The 17,258-nt window shown below is 40.8% G+C and overlaps 1 protein-coding gene and 1 pseudogene across 5 annotated transcripts in view; both read right to left on the bottom strand.

Annotated features, from left to right (window-relative positions):
* The window catches only part of TTC39B (tetratricopeptide repeat domain 39B), a 119,128-nt gene that overhangs the window by 49,450 nt on the left and 52,420 nt on the right, over positions 1–17,258 (bottom strand). For 3 of the 5 annotated variants that reach the window (XM_027616133.1, XM_027616134.1, XM_027616137.1), the window contains one exon: positions 1,544–1,639. In XM_027616133.1, coding sequence (XP_027471934.1) covers positions 1,544–1,639 — 96 coding nt within the window. Of the gene's footprint in view, positions 1–1,543; positions 1,640–16,475; positions 16,544–17,258 lie in introns of those variants that run through there. The other 2 variants (XM_027616136.1, XM_027616135.1) reach the window with 2 other exon arrangements.
* Positions 3,123–3,241, bottom strand: LOC113935158 (annotated as a pseudogene).

Genomic DNA, 17,258 nt, shown 5'->3' with positions numbered 1-17,258 from the left:
CCCCCAACCTCTCCAAATTCATTCCTTCAAACATAGAAACAAAATCCCACTTCAGTTACTCTTCTACCAGAAATAGGTTCTGATGATTTTGCCCAACTGCAGGCTAATGTTAAGTGTTCTGAGCACATTTAAGGTAGGTGAGGCTAAGCTATGATGTTCAATAGGTTAGGGCTATTAAAGGCATTTTCAGTTCACGATGGGCTCATTGGGGATGTAAGCCCACCGTAAATCTAAGAAGATCTATAAATGTTGATGCAGTAGTTACTTAGGAAACTATCAGATGAGTTAGAGGTTAACCCTGAGGGAGAGACTCATATTTCTAAAGAAAGCTCAGATTTCCATAAGCAGAGACATATGGAATGAAATCGTAATGTGAAAAATAAACGCCTTAAAATCCTTAGGAGTTATTTTCAGCTTCATTTCCAGTCATCGATCCTCAAATTATTGCACCCCTTTGTTGTACTGTGAGAGCTGAGTCCTAAGGCAAAATGCCAAATTCATGAGTGTTATAAACACACTTACAAGTAGCTGAAATTTCAAATGCAAAATATCAAATGCTACAACTTAAAGTTTAATAACCCTACAAGGATAGATAAAAAGCCCTTTCTCATGGTACTAAAACATAGCTTTCACAGAGTTGTCTTTAATCTCTGATAAACGAACAATATACATGTTCGAAAAGAAACAACTCATTATATTAATTCTAGAATGGGCAGGAAAGGAATATTACTTAGCAAATGTGATATTACCAAAAATATTAATGGAAAGGAAAAATGTCATGATACATTAACTTTTAAAAACAGACACAAAAAATAAGGTGGAGGGGCAGGGCAAAAAATAATAAAATTTTTAAAAAGCAGGTTACTAAATAGTATATCGAATGTGATCCCAATTAATAATAATAATAAAAAGAACTTGCTCTATATATGAAGAGAAAAAGAAAGGACACACACACACACACACACACACACACACACACACAAAGTTACAGTGATGGTAATATACATTTTTCTCTCTCCTTTGTGCTTTTCTATATTTCCTGAATTTTCTATAATCAATGTTTCTTAAAATGCTCTTTAAGCCAAGGTTACAAGAAGAATGTAAGTAGAAAAATAATCATACTACAACATCCAGTGAAAACCCCATGGCTGCCTCCATAACAGAGAGAAGCACATGCCCAGGAAAAAGATGAGAATGAATACAGTTTAAGAGGTCATATTTATGGTGGATGCTTGGCAATGTGGTTATATTATTTTATAAATGAAATCAATGATTTAAAAAATTTTAAGATAAAAAAGACTCCAAAGAGAGCTGTGCCCCAAATGTTGAATTTACTTTTCTTTTTATGTAACAGCGCCACCCATTGACATGTCCCTTAGCAGCTCTGTCTCTCCTTCCCTAATTTGTAAAATGGACACTACACCTGCCTATTTCGCCAGTCAGTAAAATACAAAGCCCTGTTCTAACATCAACATTACAATTCACCAAAGGGCTGGACTGCTCCCCGCTGTTGTCCCGAAAACACCTGCACCCTCTTCCTAACCTGCTCACATTAGATGATCCGAGCCGTCCAGAGGCCAGTTTTGTATCAAAGGATGCAAAGGGACGGCTGCTTGTTGCCATATCTGTGCGAGAAAACCTATTAATAAAAAAAAACAAAAAACCAGAATGAGGTTTTTATTTCTTTGTCTTACAGGAAAAGTCCACATAAATTCAAGTATACAACATAAGCCCTTCAATTATTTTGTACATCTCACCTCCATGTCTAATCAATTTTATAAATCAAATAACAAAAATCTATGTGCTGTTACATGGTGAACATTTCTGAAATACAGCACCAATAAAACAAACTTATTTTGTTTACTCTAATACACAAAAAAAGAAATTAAATCACCCCCACAGCTCTCCACCCAAAGACAACATTGTATCCTGCATATAAATATCCTCCCAGATCTTTTCCCAAGTAAATCTATACATGTATTTCTATACTTTATTAAAATGGAATATTATTGTAAGGAAGGAAAAAGTTTTCCTTGACCCTCTTAGAGTCCCTGACTGGGCCTGAAAATAAAACGGACAAAGACAGATTAACAGGAAAAAAGTATATAAATGTTATTGAATTTGTCCGTACATGGGAGCCTTCCCAAGAGAACGAAGACCCCAAAGAAGCAGGAAGCTTTTTATATTTGTGAAGAATTGGCAAGACAAAGGGGTTGGGGCTTGGAATAGTAAATGATGAAGAAGGAACTAGGAAGACAAGGGTTACTTTAAAAAGGTTTGCAGATTGTCTGAGCTGATACAAATGTCTTTCTCCAGTAAATGGAGAATTTGTTTCTGGCCTATAGGCAGGAAAGGGGGAGCTTTTCCAGTGTTTACTGCTTCTTGACAGCCTTCAGCTCAAAATGATTTTTAGGTCAAATCATGGGGTGACATATTCTAGTTTCCTTCATTATATGTTTAATTTATCCTGAATCTTTTCTTCTTGACAAATAGAGTTGCTTTATCACAGTTACTCTAACATAATTTGTTACCTGCCCCTTATTTGGGAGCATGTATTCAGAGTGGGCCAGGCCCCTGGGCGAGACACAGCTACCTCTGTTGGCATCTTTTTAATACCAGCAACACAGCAGCTCCAGCCACTGAGCAGCTAGAATGAAATAAAGTGGAAAAAAAAGAAAGGAAATGGTGTCTCCTAGGCGAGTCCCAAACTGGGGTTTAATAACTAATCTGATTCTAGTTTCAACCTCCCCCAGAAAAGTAGTCTTACCCAGTCAGTCAGGAATTTTCCTCATCTGGGCCAGTGAGTCTGCAATGAGTGGCCACAGGGGCCCTCTCCATTCCCCAAAGGAAGATGAGGTAATCTGCATGGTAAGACCTGCTACTCTTCCTCCTTAAGGGAAAACGACCTTGCCTGGAACAATCCATGTTTCCTTTTGCTAACAACTGTCTTGACCCACCCTTCTTCCTATAAAATCCTTCCATTTTGTACAACTCCTCAGAGCTCCTCTCTACTTGCTAGATGGGATGCTGCCCAAGTCATGAATTGTTTAATAAAGCCAATTAGATCTTCAAATTTACTAGGCTGAATTTTGTTTTTTGTTTTGTTTTGTTTTGGATTTTTTAGCCTATAGCACCCGGTCTTCCCAGGCAGTCTCCCATCCAAGTACTAACCAGGCCTGACCCTGCTTTGCTCCCGAGATCAGATGAGATCAGGCACGTTCAGGGTGGTATGGCCGTAGACTGAATTTTGCTTTTTAACACTATCTCTACAATATTACATTCTCACATCTATACACACATTTATTCAGGTCTTATCTTATTTCCTTTAATAAATGTTTCTAATATATGGAACACTGCACTGAGGTTCAGATATCCTCCATGTTAATGCTCCTTAGAGTGCTTCAATTTTAGAATCTGTACCACCAAAGTAAGCGCAATTATTAAAAATTTAACTGAATAGAATCACTTGACCGCTCTACTCCTGAGTATAAGCTAGATGTTATATTCATAAGTTAGAAGGAATGGATTTCTGGCTAGTGAAAAATATTGTTAGTGGGTTAATAGAGGATAAGAAAAACAATACATCGTATTTCAATATTTTCAATTATGTTGGAAAATTTGTCTTTTTAATTTTATTTATTTTTGAGAGAGAGAGAATGACAGAGAGAGAGAGAATGAGGGGGTGAGGGTCAGAGGGAGAAGCAGACTCCCTGCCGAGCAGGGAGCCCGATGCGGGACTCGATCCCGGGACTTCAGGATCATGACCTGAGCCGAAGGCAGTTGCTCAACCAACTGAGCCACCCAGGCGCCCCTGTCCTTCTTTTGCCATGATTTTATGCTTTTTTTTTTTTAAGTTTTTAAACAGCTTTATTGAGCTATAATTCACAGACCATACAATTCACCCATTTAAAGTATACAATCAAGGGCTTTTAGTCTATTCTTAGAGGTGTTCAACTATCACCACAATCTAAGATTTTATTTATTTATTTATTTGAGAGAGAAAGTTGGGGGAGGAGCACGGGGGAGAAAGAGGGAGAGAATTTCAAGCAGACTCCCTGCTGAGCACCAGCTCAATCCAAAAGCCCTGAGATCATGAGCGGTAACCAAGAGTCAGATGCCTAAATGACTGAGCCACCCAGGTGCCCCTATCATCACAGTCTGACTTTACAACATTTTGTCACCCAAAAGAAACCCTGCATCTATCCATTAGCACTCACTCTGCATTTCCCGCTCCACCTCTAGTTTTAGGCAACCACTAATCTGCTTTCAGTATCTACAGATTTTCTCTAGCCCAGACATTTCATATTAATGGACTTATACAATATGTGGTCTTCTGTGACTTGCTTTTTCACTTAGCATAACGTCTTCAATATACATGTTGATGATATATCGGTACTTCATTCCTTTTTATTGCCAAATAATATTCCAGTGTCTGGATAGAACACATTTTATCATTTTATTAGTTGATGGATATATGTGTTATTTCCACTTTGGGGGTATTTTTTTAAAAGATTTATTTATTTTAGAGAGAGAGGGAGAGAGAGCACTTGTGTGCAAGAGTGGGGGGAGGGGCAGAAGGAGAGAGAAAGAATGTCAAGCAGACTCCCTGCCAAGCAGAGCCGGATGCAGAGCTCAATCCCATGACCTGAGATCATAACCTGAGCTGAAATCAAGAGTCGGACACACAACCAACTAAGCCACCCAGGTGCCCCCCACTTTTTAGGTATTTTGAATAACGCTGCTATTAACATTCATGTACAAGTTCTTGTGTAGAAATATATTTCATTTTTCTTGGGCATATACCTAGGAAGATAATTGCTGAATCATATGGTAAGTTTATATTTGACATTTCAAAAAACTGCCAGACCATTTTTCCAAGTGGCCATGTGACTTTACATTCTTACCAGCAATGTAGGAGCATTCCAATTTCTCCATATCTTGACCAATGCTTATTATTGTCCATCTTAGTGGGTGTGATGGTATCTCCTTGTGCTTTTGACTTGCATTTGCCTAATGACTAATGATGTTGAGCATCTGTTTAGGTACTTAAGGGCCATTTGTATATCTTCCTTGGAGAAATGTCTATTAGGTTCTTTGGCCATTTTTTAAATGGGCTATTTGTCTTTTTATTCTTGAGTTTCATACTGCTCTAATTTTTAATCACTAGGTAAAACTATTTTCAAATGAAAAGCTTACAGCTATTTTTTAATAGTTTTTCCTCTAATTCAAATCATAATTAGCAGAATCAATTCAAATTTAATTTCCCCAATAAATCCAACACAACGTGCTATGTTCCTGAACAATGAAATAAAAGCTAACCCATTTTTAAAAAAGATTTTATTTATTCATTTGAGAGAGAGCATGAGTGAGGGAGGGGCAGAGGGAGAGGGAGAAGCAAATTCTGCGCTGATCAGGGAGCCTGACGTGGGGCTTGATCCCAGGACTCTGGGATACTTAACCAACTGAGCCACCCAGGCGCCCCAAAGCTAGCCCATTTTTGTTTAAGATTTTATTTATTTTTTTGAGAGAGAAAGAGCACAGAGGCAGAGTGAGAGGGAGAAGCAGACTTCCCCACTAAGCAGGGAGCCTGATGCTGGGCTTGATCCCAGAACCCTGAGGTCATGACCTGAGCCGAAGGCAGACACTTAACCAACTGAGCCACCCAGGCGCTCTGCTAGCCCATTTTAAAAAGAAGGAAAAAGTGGAATGAAATTCCAAAAATTAATAAAAAGACACTTAGTATCCTTTAAGCTTTTTCATCAAAGTTAATATTTGTCTTATGGGGAGAAAGGAATGAAAGTAAACAGGCCAAGTGTTATGCTCTAGGAGGTACCATTTATATAATCTACAGTCTAGATGGTGTCCACTGGAATTATAAACACAAGACTCCAGTGGACACCACAACCAGGTTTCCAGGAAATCTGCTGCTTAGTATTTTTGACCATATGATCAGCTTGTGTTTCTTACTAAAGAAAACTGCTCACCAGAACCAATTCTGCCCAATGGATGATTCCTTCAAATAGCCATTCTCACAGCCTGTGATCAAAGAAGAGGGGAGGTGTGGCTGCTGCAGCTGGTAGACCAAGAACGGCCCAGAAATCAACAGGTACCCCCAAAGACACTGCACTGCCAACCTCAACCCCAGCCTGTCACCGGTGCTACAGAATCAAAGCAAAGGAATGCCACCATTTTCTCTCCACTCAAGTCCTGTTCCTTTATAGGGAGGACCTACAAAGCCGGAAAAAACCAAGGACAAGGGCCAACAAAGTATATAATTATTCTATTAAGTCAGATACTAATGAATTTATAAACTAACTAACCTGCCCCCAAATAGTCCATGCTTGGGCTTACTACAATCAAAACTGTAAACTTTCTTTCATATTATCTGTAGGGCTTGGGTGATTTTTATATTCTTTGTGCTTTTCGATGTTTTTTCAAAGTTTTGAAAATGATCATGCACTATTTTTAATAATTGGGGGAAAAGTATATATTTTGAGCAGGTTAAGTTCAAATTCATGAAGGGGACATTCAAATATTAATTTAAGGAAACACCCTCTGATCACCCCCTCTACTATCACACACAGCTTACAATAGTTCTCTGGAAAAAATACAAGAACAGTATATTATTTTTAGTCCTTTCCATGTGAGGAAGTTAGAACACATCACTGCCCAATGTGTTTCTAATGTAATTTTAGACCTTATCGAACTCTTCCAAATTTTCACTACTTTGAAAAAGTCAGTACTTCAATGTTGCAGTTTTTCTAATTTTATCTTTTCTGTTTCCTACACTGACAACACATTTCCAAGCTATTTTACGTTTTGAACTTAAAATACCTGTAATAATACATTCCTAAATTGTTTTCAAACTTGTTATTTTATATATACATTTATGATCTCAACCTCATTTTTAAGGTATCTACCTATTTGCTAAAAATGGGTTTATTCCTTTACGGAAAGGAACTGGCTCTCACAGGCAGAAATCAGTAGACACTATCATGGGTTCTCAATTCTAACCCCATTTCCATCTTTGGCGGATCTGAAAAATGCAGTACACGGGGCCCGTGTGCACATCAACAAGCTATATGCTTATACCAGAGATGGAAAGTGAAGGTCCATTAAAGTAGATGGATTCACTGGAAAGGTACTTCCTTTTACCCTCACTTTACATTTTTATTAGAAATTGGGATTAAGATAAAAAACAAGGGAACTAACTCTGCAAAAACAAATATATAAAGCTAGAAAAGGTAGCAGGGAATGGACCACAGTCTAAAAAAGTAATGCACCAAATGAAAGGGTTAAATTTAGTCAATTAAAGTTTAATTTTCACTCACCAACATCTACAGCACCACATTGCAGGCACTATATCAGATGTCAGATACATAAAGTCATACAGTTCATTATCTCAAAGATGATATCTGAGAATAATTATAGATTTTAAATAACTTACAACTTTTTACCACCATGTTGCTAAGTCACATCTTTTTTTTTTTTTTAAGATTGTATTTATTTATTTGAGAAAGAGAGCAAGAGAGAGAGCAAGGAACCCAATGTGGGGCTCGATCCCAGGACCCTAGGATCATGACCTGAGCCAGGGGCAGATGCTTAACTGACTGAGCCACAAGTCACATCTTTTTTTATCTTCTTTATAAGTTCCTAAATCTGGATCAAAAGTCCAACTAGGAGCACCTGTGTGGCTCAGTTGGTTGAGTGCCCAAATCTTGACTTCAGCTCAGGTCATCATCTCAGGGTCCTGGACTCAAGGCCCTTTAGGGCTCCACGCTCAGCGGGGAGTCTGCTTGAGGAGTCTCTCTCCCTCTCCCTCTCCCTCTGCCTCTCCCCCCACCCCCTAGTGCACACGTTCTCTCTCTCTCTCTCTCTTTCCCCCTCTAAAATAAATAAATGAATCTTTAAAAAAAAAAAAAAGTTCAACCAAAAGCTTGCATGCATGTCATCAAGCTGTCTGCCAAGCGTCCACAGGCAGACCTGCCACACAAGTGGAGACCCTGACTGCCTGAATAAACAGATAAAGGAGCAAGTGGAAGTCAGCAGTACTCCCATCTGCTCCCGACAACACACCTGGCCTGAGAACCACACTGTCCTAAGAGCACTAACAATTGGAAATGCAACTAGGAGCCAACAGCCAGGGATAGAAAGGACTCAAAGCTAGTTCAGTAGAAGGAAGAGTTCAAGAGCGTGGAGAAGCTTAACTGGAAAAAGGAGAGTTGGAGGAAAGCAGATAAAAAGGAAAGAACAAATACTCCCTCCCTTGCTCACTTGAGGAAGATTCCAATGCCCCCTTCTAGACCACCTTCTCTGGACTGCATCCTACTCCCAAATGACTCAGAAAGACATAAAATAATGTGCATACAGAGAAAGAATAATAAAACAAATGTGGCAAAATGTTAAAAATGGATTAGCGATATGCAAAAGTTCTCTTATTCTCATACTCTTTTGCTCAGTTTGAAATTATTGCAAAATAAGGTGGTTTTTTTTAAAGATTTTATTTATTTATTTGAGAGAGAGAGAGAATGAGAGATAGAGAGCACGAGAGGGAAGATGGTCAGAGGGAGAAGCAGACTCCCCGCTGAGCAGGGAGCCCGATGCGGGACTCGATCCCGGGACTCCAGGATCATGACCTGAGCCGAAGGCAGTTACTTAACCAACTGAGCCACCCAGGCGCCCCCAAAATAAGGTGTTTTTAAAAGACAACTTGGATGACCCTGGAGCAAAAGGCAAATGAGAGTGGCCATGGACCTCCGCCACCCATGGACCAGCCAATGCCAGCAGGGAATGCCAAGCCCTTGGGGTCATGAGCATACCAAAAGATCCAGCTATCACAGGAGCTTTGGTGACAGAGACAGTGACGACAGAAGTTAATCAAAAACAAGTGGATGGGGCTGTCACCAGAGGGCAATTCCCAGAGTAGGGCTCTATCTCCATGGAACTTCTTCCTGCACCCAGGTACTATTGGGAGAGAGGGCCAGGGGGAACCTTTGAGAAGGAAAATATAGGCCTGATACAGAGTTTAAATTTTTACTTGACTGGGCACTTACCTCTCCCACTCCCCCCAAGAAAACCTGCGTCACTCTAAAAGAGACTATTTGAAATGTGAACAGATGATGGGATCTTTTACTGACAACTTAATGTTTTCTTCTGTCCTCACTGGGGATGAGAGCTCCAGAGCAAAGCAAGAACAGTTGAAAATTACAGAAGCTCATTTTCATGTAAAATATAAAACATGCCCCAGACCCTACTCACTAAGAAAATGGACAGCAGCACTGTTTCTTCAGGGAAAAAAAAAAAAAAGAAAGAAAGAAACTGCCCCAACAGATGCTGTTTCTCTTGCCCGCAGACAGAGCAAATCAGACAGAGCTGGAAACTAAAACCAGGGCCTGTATCTTTTCAAATTCTTTCCTTAAGCAAAGCAAACTGTACTCCTTCACAGTCTTTCAAACAAACAACAATGGAATGTCAGATTGACAAGAGATACATAGGCAGCTCCTATTTCATTTCGCTGGTTTTTTAATTTAAAAAAAAAAATCCCTTCCCTATTGGAGGGTTTTCTTATTTCTAACGGAAAGCTGGTACCTAGTCTACCAATCACCCTGCTGGGTTTCTGTCCCCGGTGTTCTGGTCATTTGCAAACAGCGACACGCTGGACCCTTCGCTCACCGCTAGGGATTTCAGTGTCCTCATGTGTAAAAACAGAGAACGGCTACAAATCACAGAAAGCAGAGAGGTGGTGGCCAGGGGCTGGGGAGAGAGGGCCGTGGGAAATTATTGCCTAACGAGTACTGAGTTTCTGCTTTCCCAGATGAAAGAGTTCGGCGGATGGACGGTGGTGAGGGTGACACTACAGTGGGAATGTTCTGCACACCAGTGAACTGTACACTGAAAAGTGGTGAAGACTGTAGAGTTTATGTTAGGTGTATCTCACAATAAAAAGAAACTGGGAGCAAAAAAAAAAAGGCATAAGACAAAGAGCCAGAGGAGGGCTAACAATGCCTGCCCCATCTACCCTGCACGGAAGTTCTGAGGAGGAAATGCGCTCCATTTTGTAAAATCACTTTTGGGGCTGAAATACCACATAAATGCGGTGCTGATGTTGTTAAAAGAGTTAAGTGATTGGGGCCAAGAATTTCCCATTGACAGAACACTGCAGTCCAGCTGGGTGTTTCCTGCAGCCCTGGGGGTGGGGGCTACTTAGGCAGCGCTTGGCCGGTTTCAGGTCGTCCCACAAAGGAGGAATGCAGGTATTTTCAAGATGCAGAGTAAAGGCAGGTTTTCAGTGGGGGGCGGGGAGGAAGGGGTTATCATTTCTTCTCAAACACTGCAAACCACAACAAAGAGTAGCCAAAAGAGAAATATTTAAAAAGCAATGCTGGAAAAAAGTTTTCCTTTCATTTGGCTCACAATCCATGAAGGAGAGAAAAAAATAAAGGCTACCTAGAAGTCATTTCTTTTTTCAGGCTACATAATGTGTTTCTTCTCTGGGTTCTTTGGTCAGGATTTAAAACTCATCATAGTATGATTATTGCTTTACTTTCAGTTGTGGGAGGTAGATGATGAGCTTTTTAAGGACAGGAATTCTCTGTCTTAGCACAGAGATGCTCAATGAGTTTTTGATGAATAAATGGCATTTATATTAATTCTATATTAGCACCCTTGTGCCAAATACATTCTCAATACCTTACATTTTATATCGTGTATGTAGATGGAAAATACCCATGAATATGTTATCACGGGAGTCCTGCATTCACAAACAAGTAGCTTTCAGTAAACATTAGGTAAGAGAAAAACAAACCAGAAGGGGAAGCATATAAGTACTCAAGTAATTAAAGTTTAATTTTCTCTAGCTCCTTAATGTGTGGCTATTTTCATAGTATGCTGTATATATTCAGCCTGTGGTATCAAGCAGGCACACAAAATGGTTTTGGTATACAGGGATGCTATTGCTTTAAAAAACAAAACAAAACAAAAAAACAAAAACACCTAAGCTAACATTAAGGAGGGGATGGCACATATGAGTCCTATGTATTAGGACTCTGTTTGCTGGATCACAGAAAGGCTCAAATTCTGCCCCACCCAGTACCCAAGAAGACAATGACTATATAATCCCAAAGCACAAGAGAAATCTGAGTCTTGTTCCCATACTTCCCTGCTTTCTAAAATAGAGTCATCTATAAGGGCTTGAAATAAGATATGCTATAACACACCAATACAAAAACAATCACCAAAGAAATCCATTCATACTACTTGAATGGTCACTAAAGACTTTCCACACCTGTGGACCAAGGAAATATCAAAAGAAAAGTAAACCATGCCTGAAATTCCTGTCAAACCAATACCCACATAATCTGCCCATATATGCAGTCTGCCCTTTCTAAAATGAGCCAGGGGTGCCCTGGCTGGCTCAGTCAGTGGAGCGTGGGACTCTTGATCTCTCGGGGTTGTGAGTGTGAGCCCCACACTGGATGTAGAGATTACTTAAAAAATGAGCCAAAGACATAAGTATAAATGTGGTGTTAAAAAGTGGAAAGCAGGGGCGTCTGGGTGGCTCAGTCGTTAAAGCATCTGCTTTCCGCTCAGGTCATGATCCCAGAGTCCTGGGATCGAGCCCTCCATCAGGCTCCCTGCTCAGCGAGAAGCCTGCTTCTCCCTCTCCCACTCCCCCTGCTTGTGTTCCCTCTCTCGTTGTGTCTCTCTCTGTCAAATAAACAAATAAAAATCATTAAAAAAAAAAGGAGGAAAGCATGGGGCGCCTGGGTGGCTCAGTCGGTTGAGCATCTGACTCTTGATTTCAGCTCAGGTCATGATCTCAGGGTCATGGAATCAAGCTCCGTAGGAGGGCTCCGTGCTCTCGGGGAGTCTGCTTGTCCCTCTCCCTCTGCTTCTCCCCCACCCCCACTGCTCTCTCTCTTTAGTAAATAAATAAATGAAATTTTTTTTTTTTTTAAGTGGAAAGCAAGTGCGAAATGTTAGGAAGATCTCTGGGTATAAGGCCCCCCCCCCAAAAAAATCACTTTTCATGACACATGTATCCAGGAGTATACTGTGGCTTTATTAAAAAAATAAATAAATAAAATGAGGAGAGGGCTGTCTATACCCCAGTCCATCTATGGCTAAGGGACTCAATATAACAGCTTTTCAAGGGGCACCTCATCTTCCTCAACTATAAAATAGGAGGGACCAATTAGCACAGATTTCATTGAAAATACAAAGACAGACTCACCATGGGTACTGGGACTGAAACAGACATTTTCTAAAGATTCTAGTTCATTTCTTCCCCACCAAGATATGAAAATCTTTAATGGATGACACAGCAAAAAAGGAAACCACAGAGGACCTCAAAATCCCCTACACTTCATGACAGGCCTCAAGCTTTCTACTAATCAAATGAGAAGTCTGTCACTGCATTGGAAATCAAACATATTTTCTATACAAATATTGATATTTATCTCTTTGTGTGTATATATGTGCATACATACATAGGTACATATATACACACATATGTTAAATTCTCAGCCTATGCCATAAAGTCCATTAAGCCCTAAATCATCAATAACTTTGGGCAGAGTATTAGAACCAGGAGTGAGGTATCATATAGGATTGAGGCACACTCTTCCCCACCCGCCACCCCAGTCTCCACACTGTGTCCAGGTCATCCTGTCTAAACACAAGCTCATGCAATCCTCACAATGAAAACACTTCAGTGGTCTGTCAGGGCCCTTGCCACAGCTCCTTGGCAAGACACCCTTGACATCTGTCTTCCTCTGACGAGCCTATCCTCACTAGAACTGCAGGACTCCCAAGCTTCTTGATAAACCCTGAAGGGAACATGGTGAAGGGGATCAGAGTATGTCACCCCGAAAGATGTCACTTTGACATAAAGACTGTTTTGAGCTGAAGCAATTAGCTCTTACCCTCCCCATCAGGCCTAAAAGCAGGGCATAAATTTCCTTTTGTAAAGGTGTTTCCCTTTCCCACACAAGGAAGAGAATTACTTCAGGGATAAATCTTACCACCTGAGAGGACTCTTATCTGCATAACAAACCTTACTAAACAATCCTTACTTACCACACATTTCCTAGTCATCTTCCTACAATTTAATGCTCATCGAGAAGCCCAAAACCCCTTCTTCGGCCTAGCCTCTTCTCCACACTTCATCATACCTCGTTAAGTTCGTACACAACCAGGGCGCCTGGGTGGCTCAGTCAGTTAAGCGGCCGACTCTTGATTTTGGTTCAGGTCATGATCTAAGGATTGTGAGATCGAGCCCCGCCACGGGCTCTATGCTGGGTGTGGAGCCTGATTAAGATTCCCCCTCTGCCCCTCCTCTCTCCCTCTCTTAAAAAAAAAAAAAAAAGTATATAAGCCCCAAATTCTAGCCACCTCCTTAAGGTACATTTTTTGGTGAACTCCCGTGTGTGTATGCCATTAAACATTTTTTTTTCCTCCTGCTAATCTGTCTTTTGTACATTGAATTTGCAGGGCCCAGGAAATACATTTAAGAGGGTAGAGGAGAAAGTCTGGCCTCTCCTACAATGGTCTCTCATATCTCAGGGCCTTTGTACTTAATAAACCCTCCTGCTATAACCGATTGATCATGTCCCATATCTAGCAGTATCTGCCTCAATTCAGATATCTCTTTCAGAAAGTCTTCTCAGGTCAGCCTCTGCCCAGACTCCTGCCCATCACCCTAGGTTGGGGGAGGCACCCCTCATCTTTGCTCCCACAGAACCCTGACCTTCTCCACACCACTGCATTTATCCCACTACATCCCAATGACACTTTTTTTTTTTTTACTAACAACAGAGTTTCCTATCTGTATCCCCCAATAAATTCTAAGTGTCTGAATGACTATTAGTAAGCCAAGATATTTTCTCTGTTTAAAAACAACAACAACAAAAATCCTAACTGTTCATCGCAAGTAACCATCAGGCAGCACAGGCCGACTTCTGAATCAGGGCTGTGAGGAAAGGCAGTTCAGTCCACCAGGGACTCTTCTTCAAAGCCAAGGCCAGCCAAACACCTTTACAAGTTCAGGCTCTTGCTGTTATTTTTGCTTTGTTTTGTTTTACTTGGATGGTTGGTTTGGGTCTGTTCTCTGCTTTTAATTCTGCTTTTGGTTTCTTGGTATCTTCTAATACACTCAAATAAAATAAACAGCAGCAAGGAAATCTGGTTACTGGCCCCATTTTAACTCGTGTGACCTCTGTCCTCGCTCTCTAGCTGTCTGTAAATTAAGGGAGTAGTAGAAGAAGGGTTCTTAAACTTAGTTGCCCACAGTCACCAGGGAAGCCTGTAATAAACACTGTTCTCCCTCTGGAACTCAGGTCACTGGTGAGCAACCAGGTTTGGAGAGCACCAGAAGGGGCAGAGATTGGAAATCAAGTCACACCTGGGATCAAGTTCTAATTCCTCCACTCACTTCCCGTGTGATCTTCCGCAATTTCACCTCTCTGTACCTTGGTTTATGTGCTTGTTACAACAAAGATAGTTAAGTCGTTTATAGGATCGAAGGGAAGATTAATGTAGACACAATACCCACTAGTGGCTGGCCCACTGCAGATGCTCAGTAAACGATAGGGAAGTCCTCGGGCCCGTCCTGTGTTTTCCTCACGGCACCCTATCATTTCTCCACTGTGGTCCTTATGAGTTTCCAGCCGGCAGGGTGTCTCTGCCATATTCTCCACCCCATCCCCGGTGCCCAGCACAGTTCCCATAACAGTGCCCAACATCACAGCAGACACTCAATAAGTATTTATTGAATTAACGAATCAGTAAGATACTAAAACATACTAACATAACCAATTTCCCTTCCCCTCCTAGACTGTAAGCTCCTCCAAAGCGGGGACCATTTCTTATTTACTGATCTGAAACCAGCACTTAATACAGTGCCTATCACAAACTTGTTGAACTAATCAAATTATTTTCACAATCTTTTTCCAGCTCAAGTATACCAAGGATCTGTTGCTTCAGATGATCTGGGACAGAATTAGCTGCAAGGATCTGTATGCTCTGTATATGTCTGGCCGCAAACTATCTACACTTCCACAGTTGAAAAATTACCACAGTTGTAATGAAATAATGAGGCAGTTTTGAATGCTCTCCTCACCTGCTAAAAATATCTGCTCCATGAGGGCACATAAAATATCTTGTTCAGCAACATACCCCCAGAGCCTAGCAAGAGCTTTGCAACAAATATAAAATATAAACCTTTATTGAATGAACAAATGAATACATGTAAGTTCCTTACAAGTCTAGGTAAGGCAGAATTTCCTATTTTTAGGAATTCTTCCTAATTAAATTCAAAGTTCCTACGTTTAGGTCTAACAAAATGTTTAAAAATAAAAACACCAAATGTTTGATCTCTGGGTGGTGGAGTTTCTTTTTTAAAATCCTTGATTTCTTTCACACTGCAGGAAATCAACCAAAATACTGAAACCCACAAAGCTCATATAATATGTGCCCCTCAGTCAAATATATTTTACGGCTACAAAGATGACTGTCACTGTTTAAAAGTATTTTGACTACTGATCTCTGAACAAACCAACTTTTAGGAATTGCTTTAGCTAACGTGATTTTTAAGATAAAGGAATGAGATCAGTAACCAAATGACATGAATCACTGAAATCATAAGACTTTTCATATAACAAAGACAAATCAAGAACATATGGGGGTTTTGATGTGAACCAAAACTTAACAAAACGTTCAAAACTGATTCCATAATAATTCAGCAAGGATACAGTTTTAGCCTCCAGTGAATTCCAAAGGGGGAAAGTAGGACACAGTGACTAAGGACAGATGTTTAGGCTAAAGAATCTACGTCATCAGAAAAAAATGGCACCAATTCAAATGCATAATTAGAAAACGGGTGGTCATGCAAGGGTCACTTTTTAGTAATTCCCACCCCCTGTAAAAGGCTACAAAGACACCGGGAGAAGCCAATGCAGGGCTTCCCGGTGAGAGGTAAAGTCTAGGACTGCAAACCCCAGCTATTCTGAGAACATGCCAGCGTACTTAATCTTGCCTTACGGTTTTAATCACCCTAACAAAACAACACCCTATAACGAAGCCAGCAAGGGCCGTAAGAGGGACGGAGTGACTCCACAGTGGGCTGTCATCCCCCTTCCATTGTTCTGCAGTCCCATGCACACCTTGCAGCAGCAGTAAGCCAGCCAGCCATGGCATCCCCAGAAGACCACATCCTCTGCAGCGGCAAGATTCACGATTTTCTCCCCTCTCAGCACTCACCCTCAGGAAGCCCAAAAAAGGGGGTAAGAGCCCTGGCCTGCCTGACATGAAGCCTTTAATAAAGACAATGTCCACAAACAAAACCTGCAGGTCTCCAATGCGATTTAACTCCTATTTTTAAAATGTGCATGGCTTTCCTTAAATTAAATCCTCACAGATCTAAACAGAACGTTGCAATCAGACCCCCAGGCACAGCTTTAAAAATGCAACATACTCACAGATTTAGAGCAGCTGTAACTTTGGAGGAATGAGTCTAGCTCACTGTGGAGATGCCTTTCCCTCTCTTCTACCAGGTTTTTTAAGGCAAACAGAAAGAAGACAGTCCTCAATTTAAAGGCCAACAAAAATCCTCGGTTTCTGTTTTTTGTCTTGGTCTCCAGTGAGATTCTCAATTGAAGGGCATAAGAAGAGAAGTTGCTGAGGCTGCGGACAGCATCCCAGAGCTTCGCAGAGCAGAATTCAAGACATGTCAGTTAAAGTGGCAGCCACACTCATTGCCGTGGCTGACGCTTCTCCGGGAAGGGATGCCGGGAGTTCGCTCCCCACCCCCACCGCCCCCCACATCCCTGCTGCAGCCTAATTCTGATCCATCACTGTTTAATTATCGTAGGAAACAGGCAAGACAAACACAAATGGCCTGGATTTAGCAATTCTCCGGGGTCTCTTAGTGATTTTTCACCCAATCCAAGGATTTGTCTCCATCTAAAGAGGGCCAACTGAGGAATGAAATGACTTCTTTTTCATTTTAAGGAAAATATAAGAACAGGCAGATATTCCCAGGTGAGAGTTAACTTTTATATCCCAGGGACTTCTTTAAAACACTATTTTAGTGTTTCCCTTATTTTAAGGGAAAATCAAGTTCTCTGAGGTTTTTAATCTAACAGGTTAAATGCACAAAATTTAAATTTAAATTAGCAAAGTGAAATACACACATGACATGACAGTCACACCAATACAGCTCTAAATAGCACTTTAAAATTAACAGTAGATAAACAATATTT

This window comes from Zalophus californianus, chromosome 13 (genome assembly GCF_009762305.2).
Source record: "Zalophus californianus isolate mZalCal1 chromosome 13, mZalCal1.pri.v2, whole genome shotgun sequence".
Lineage (NCBI taxonomy): Eukaryota > Metazoa > Chordata > Mammalia > Carnivora > Otariidae > Zalophus > Zalophus californianus.
This window is presented reverse-complemented; position numbering and strand designations above follow the sequence as displayed.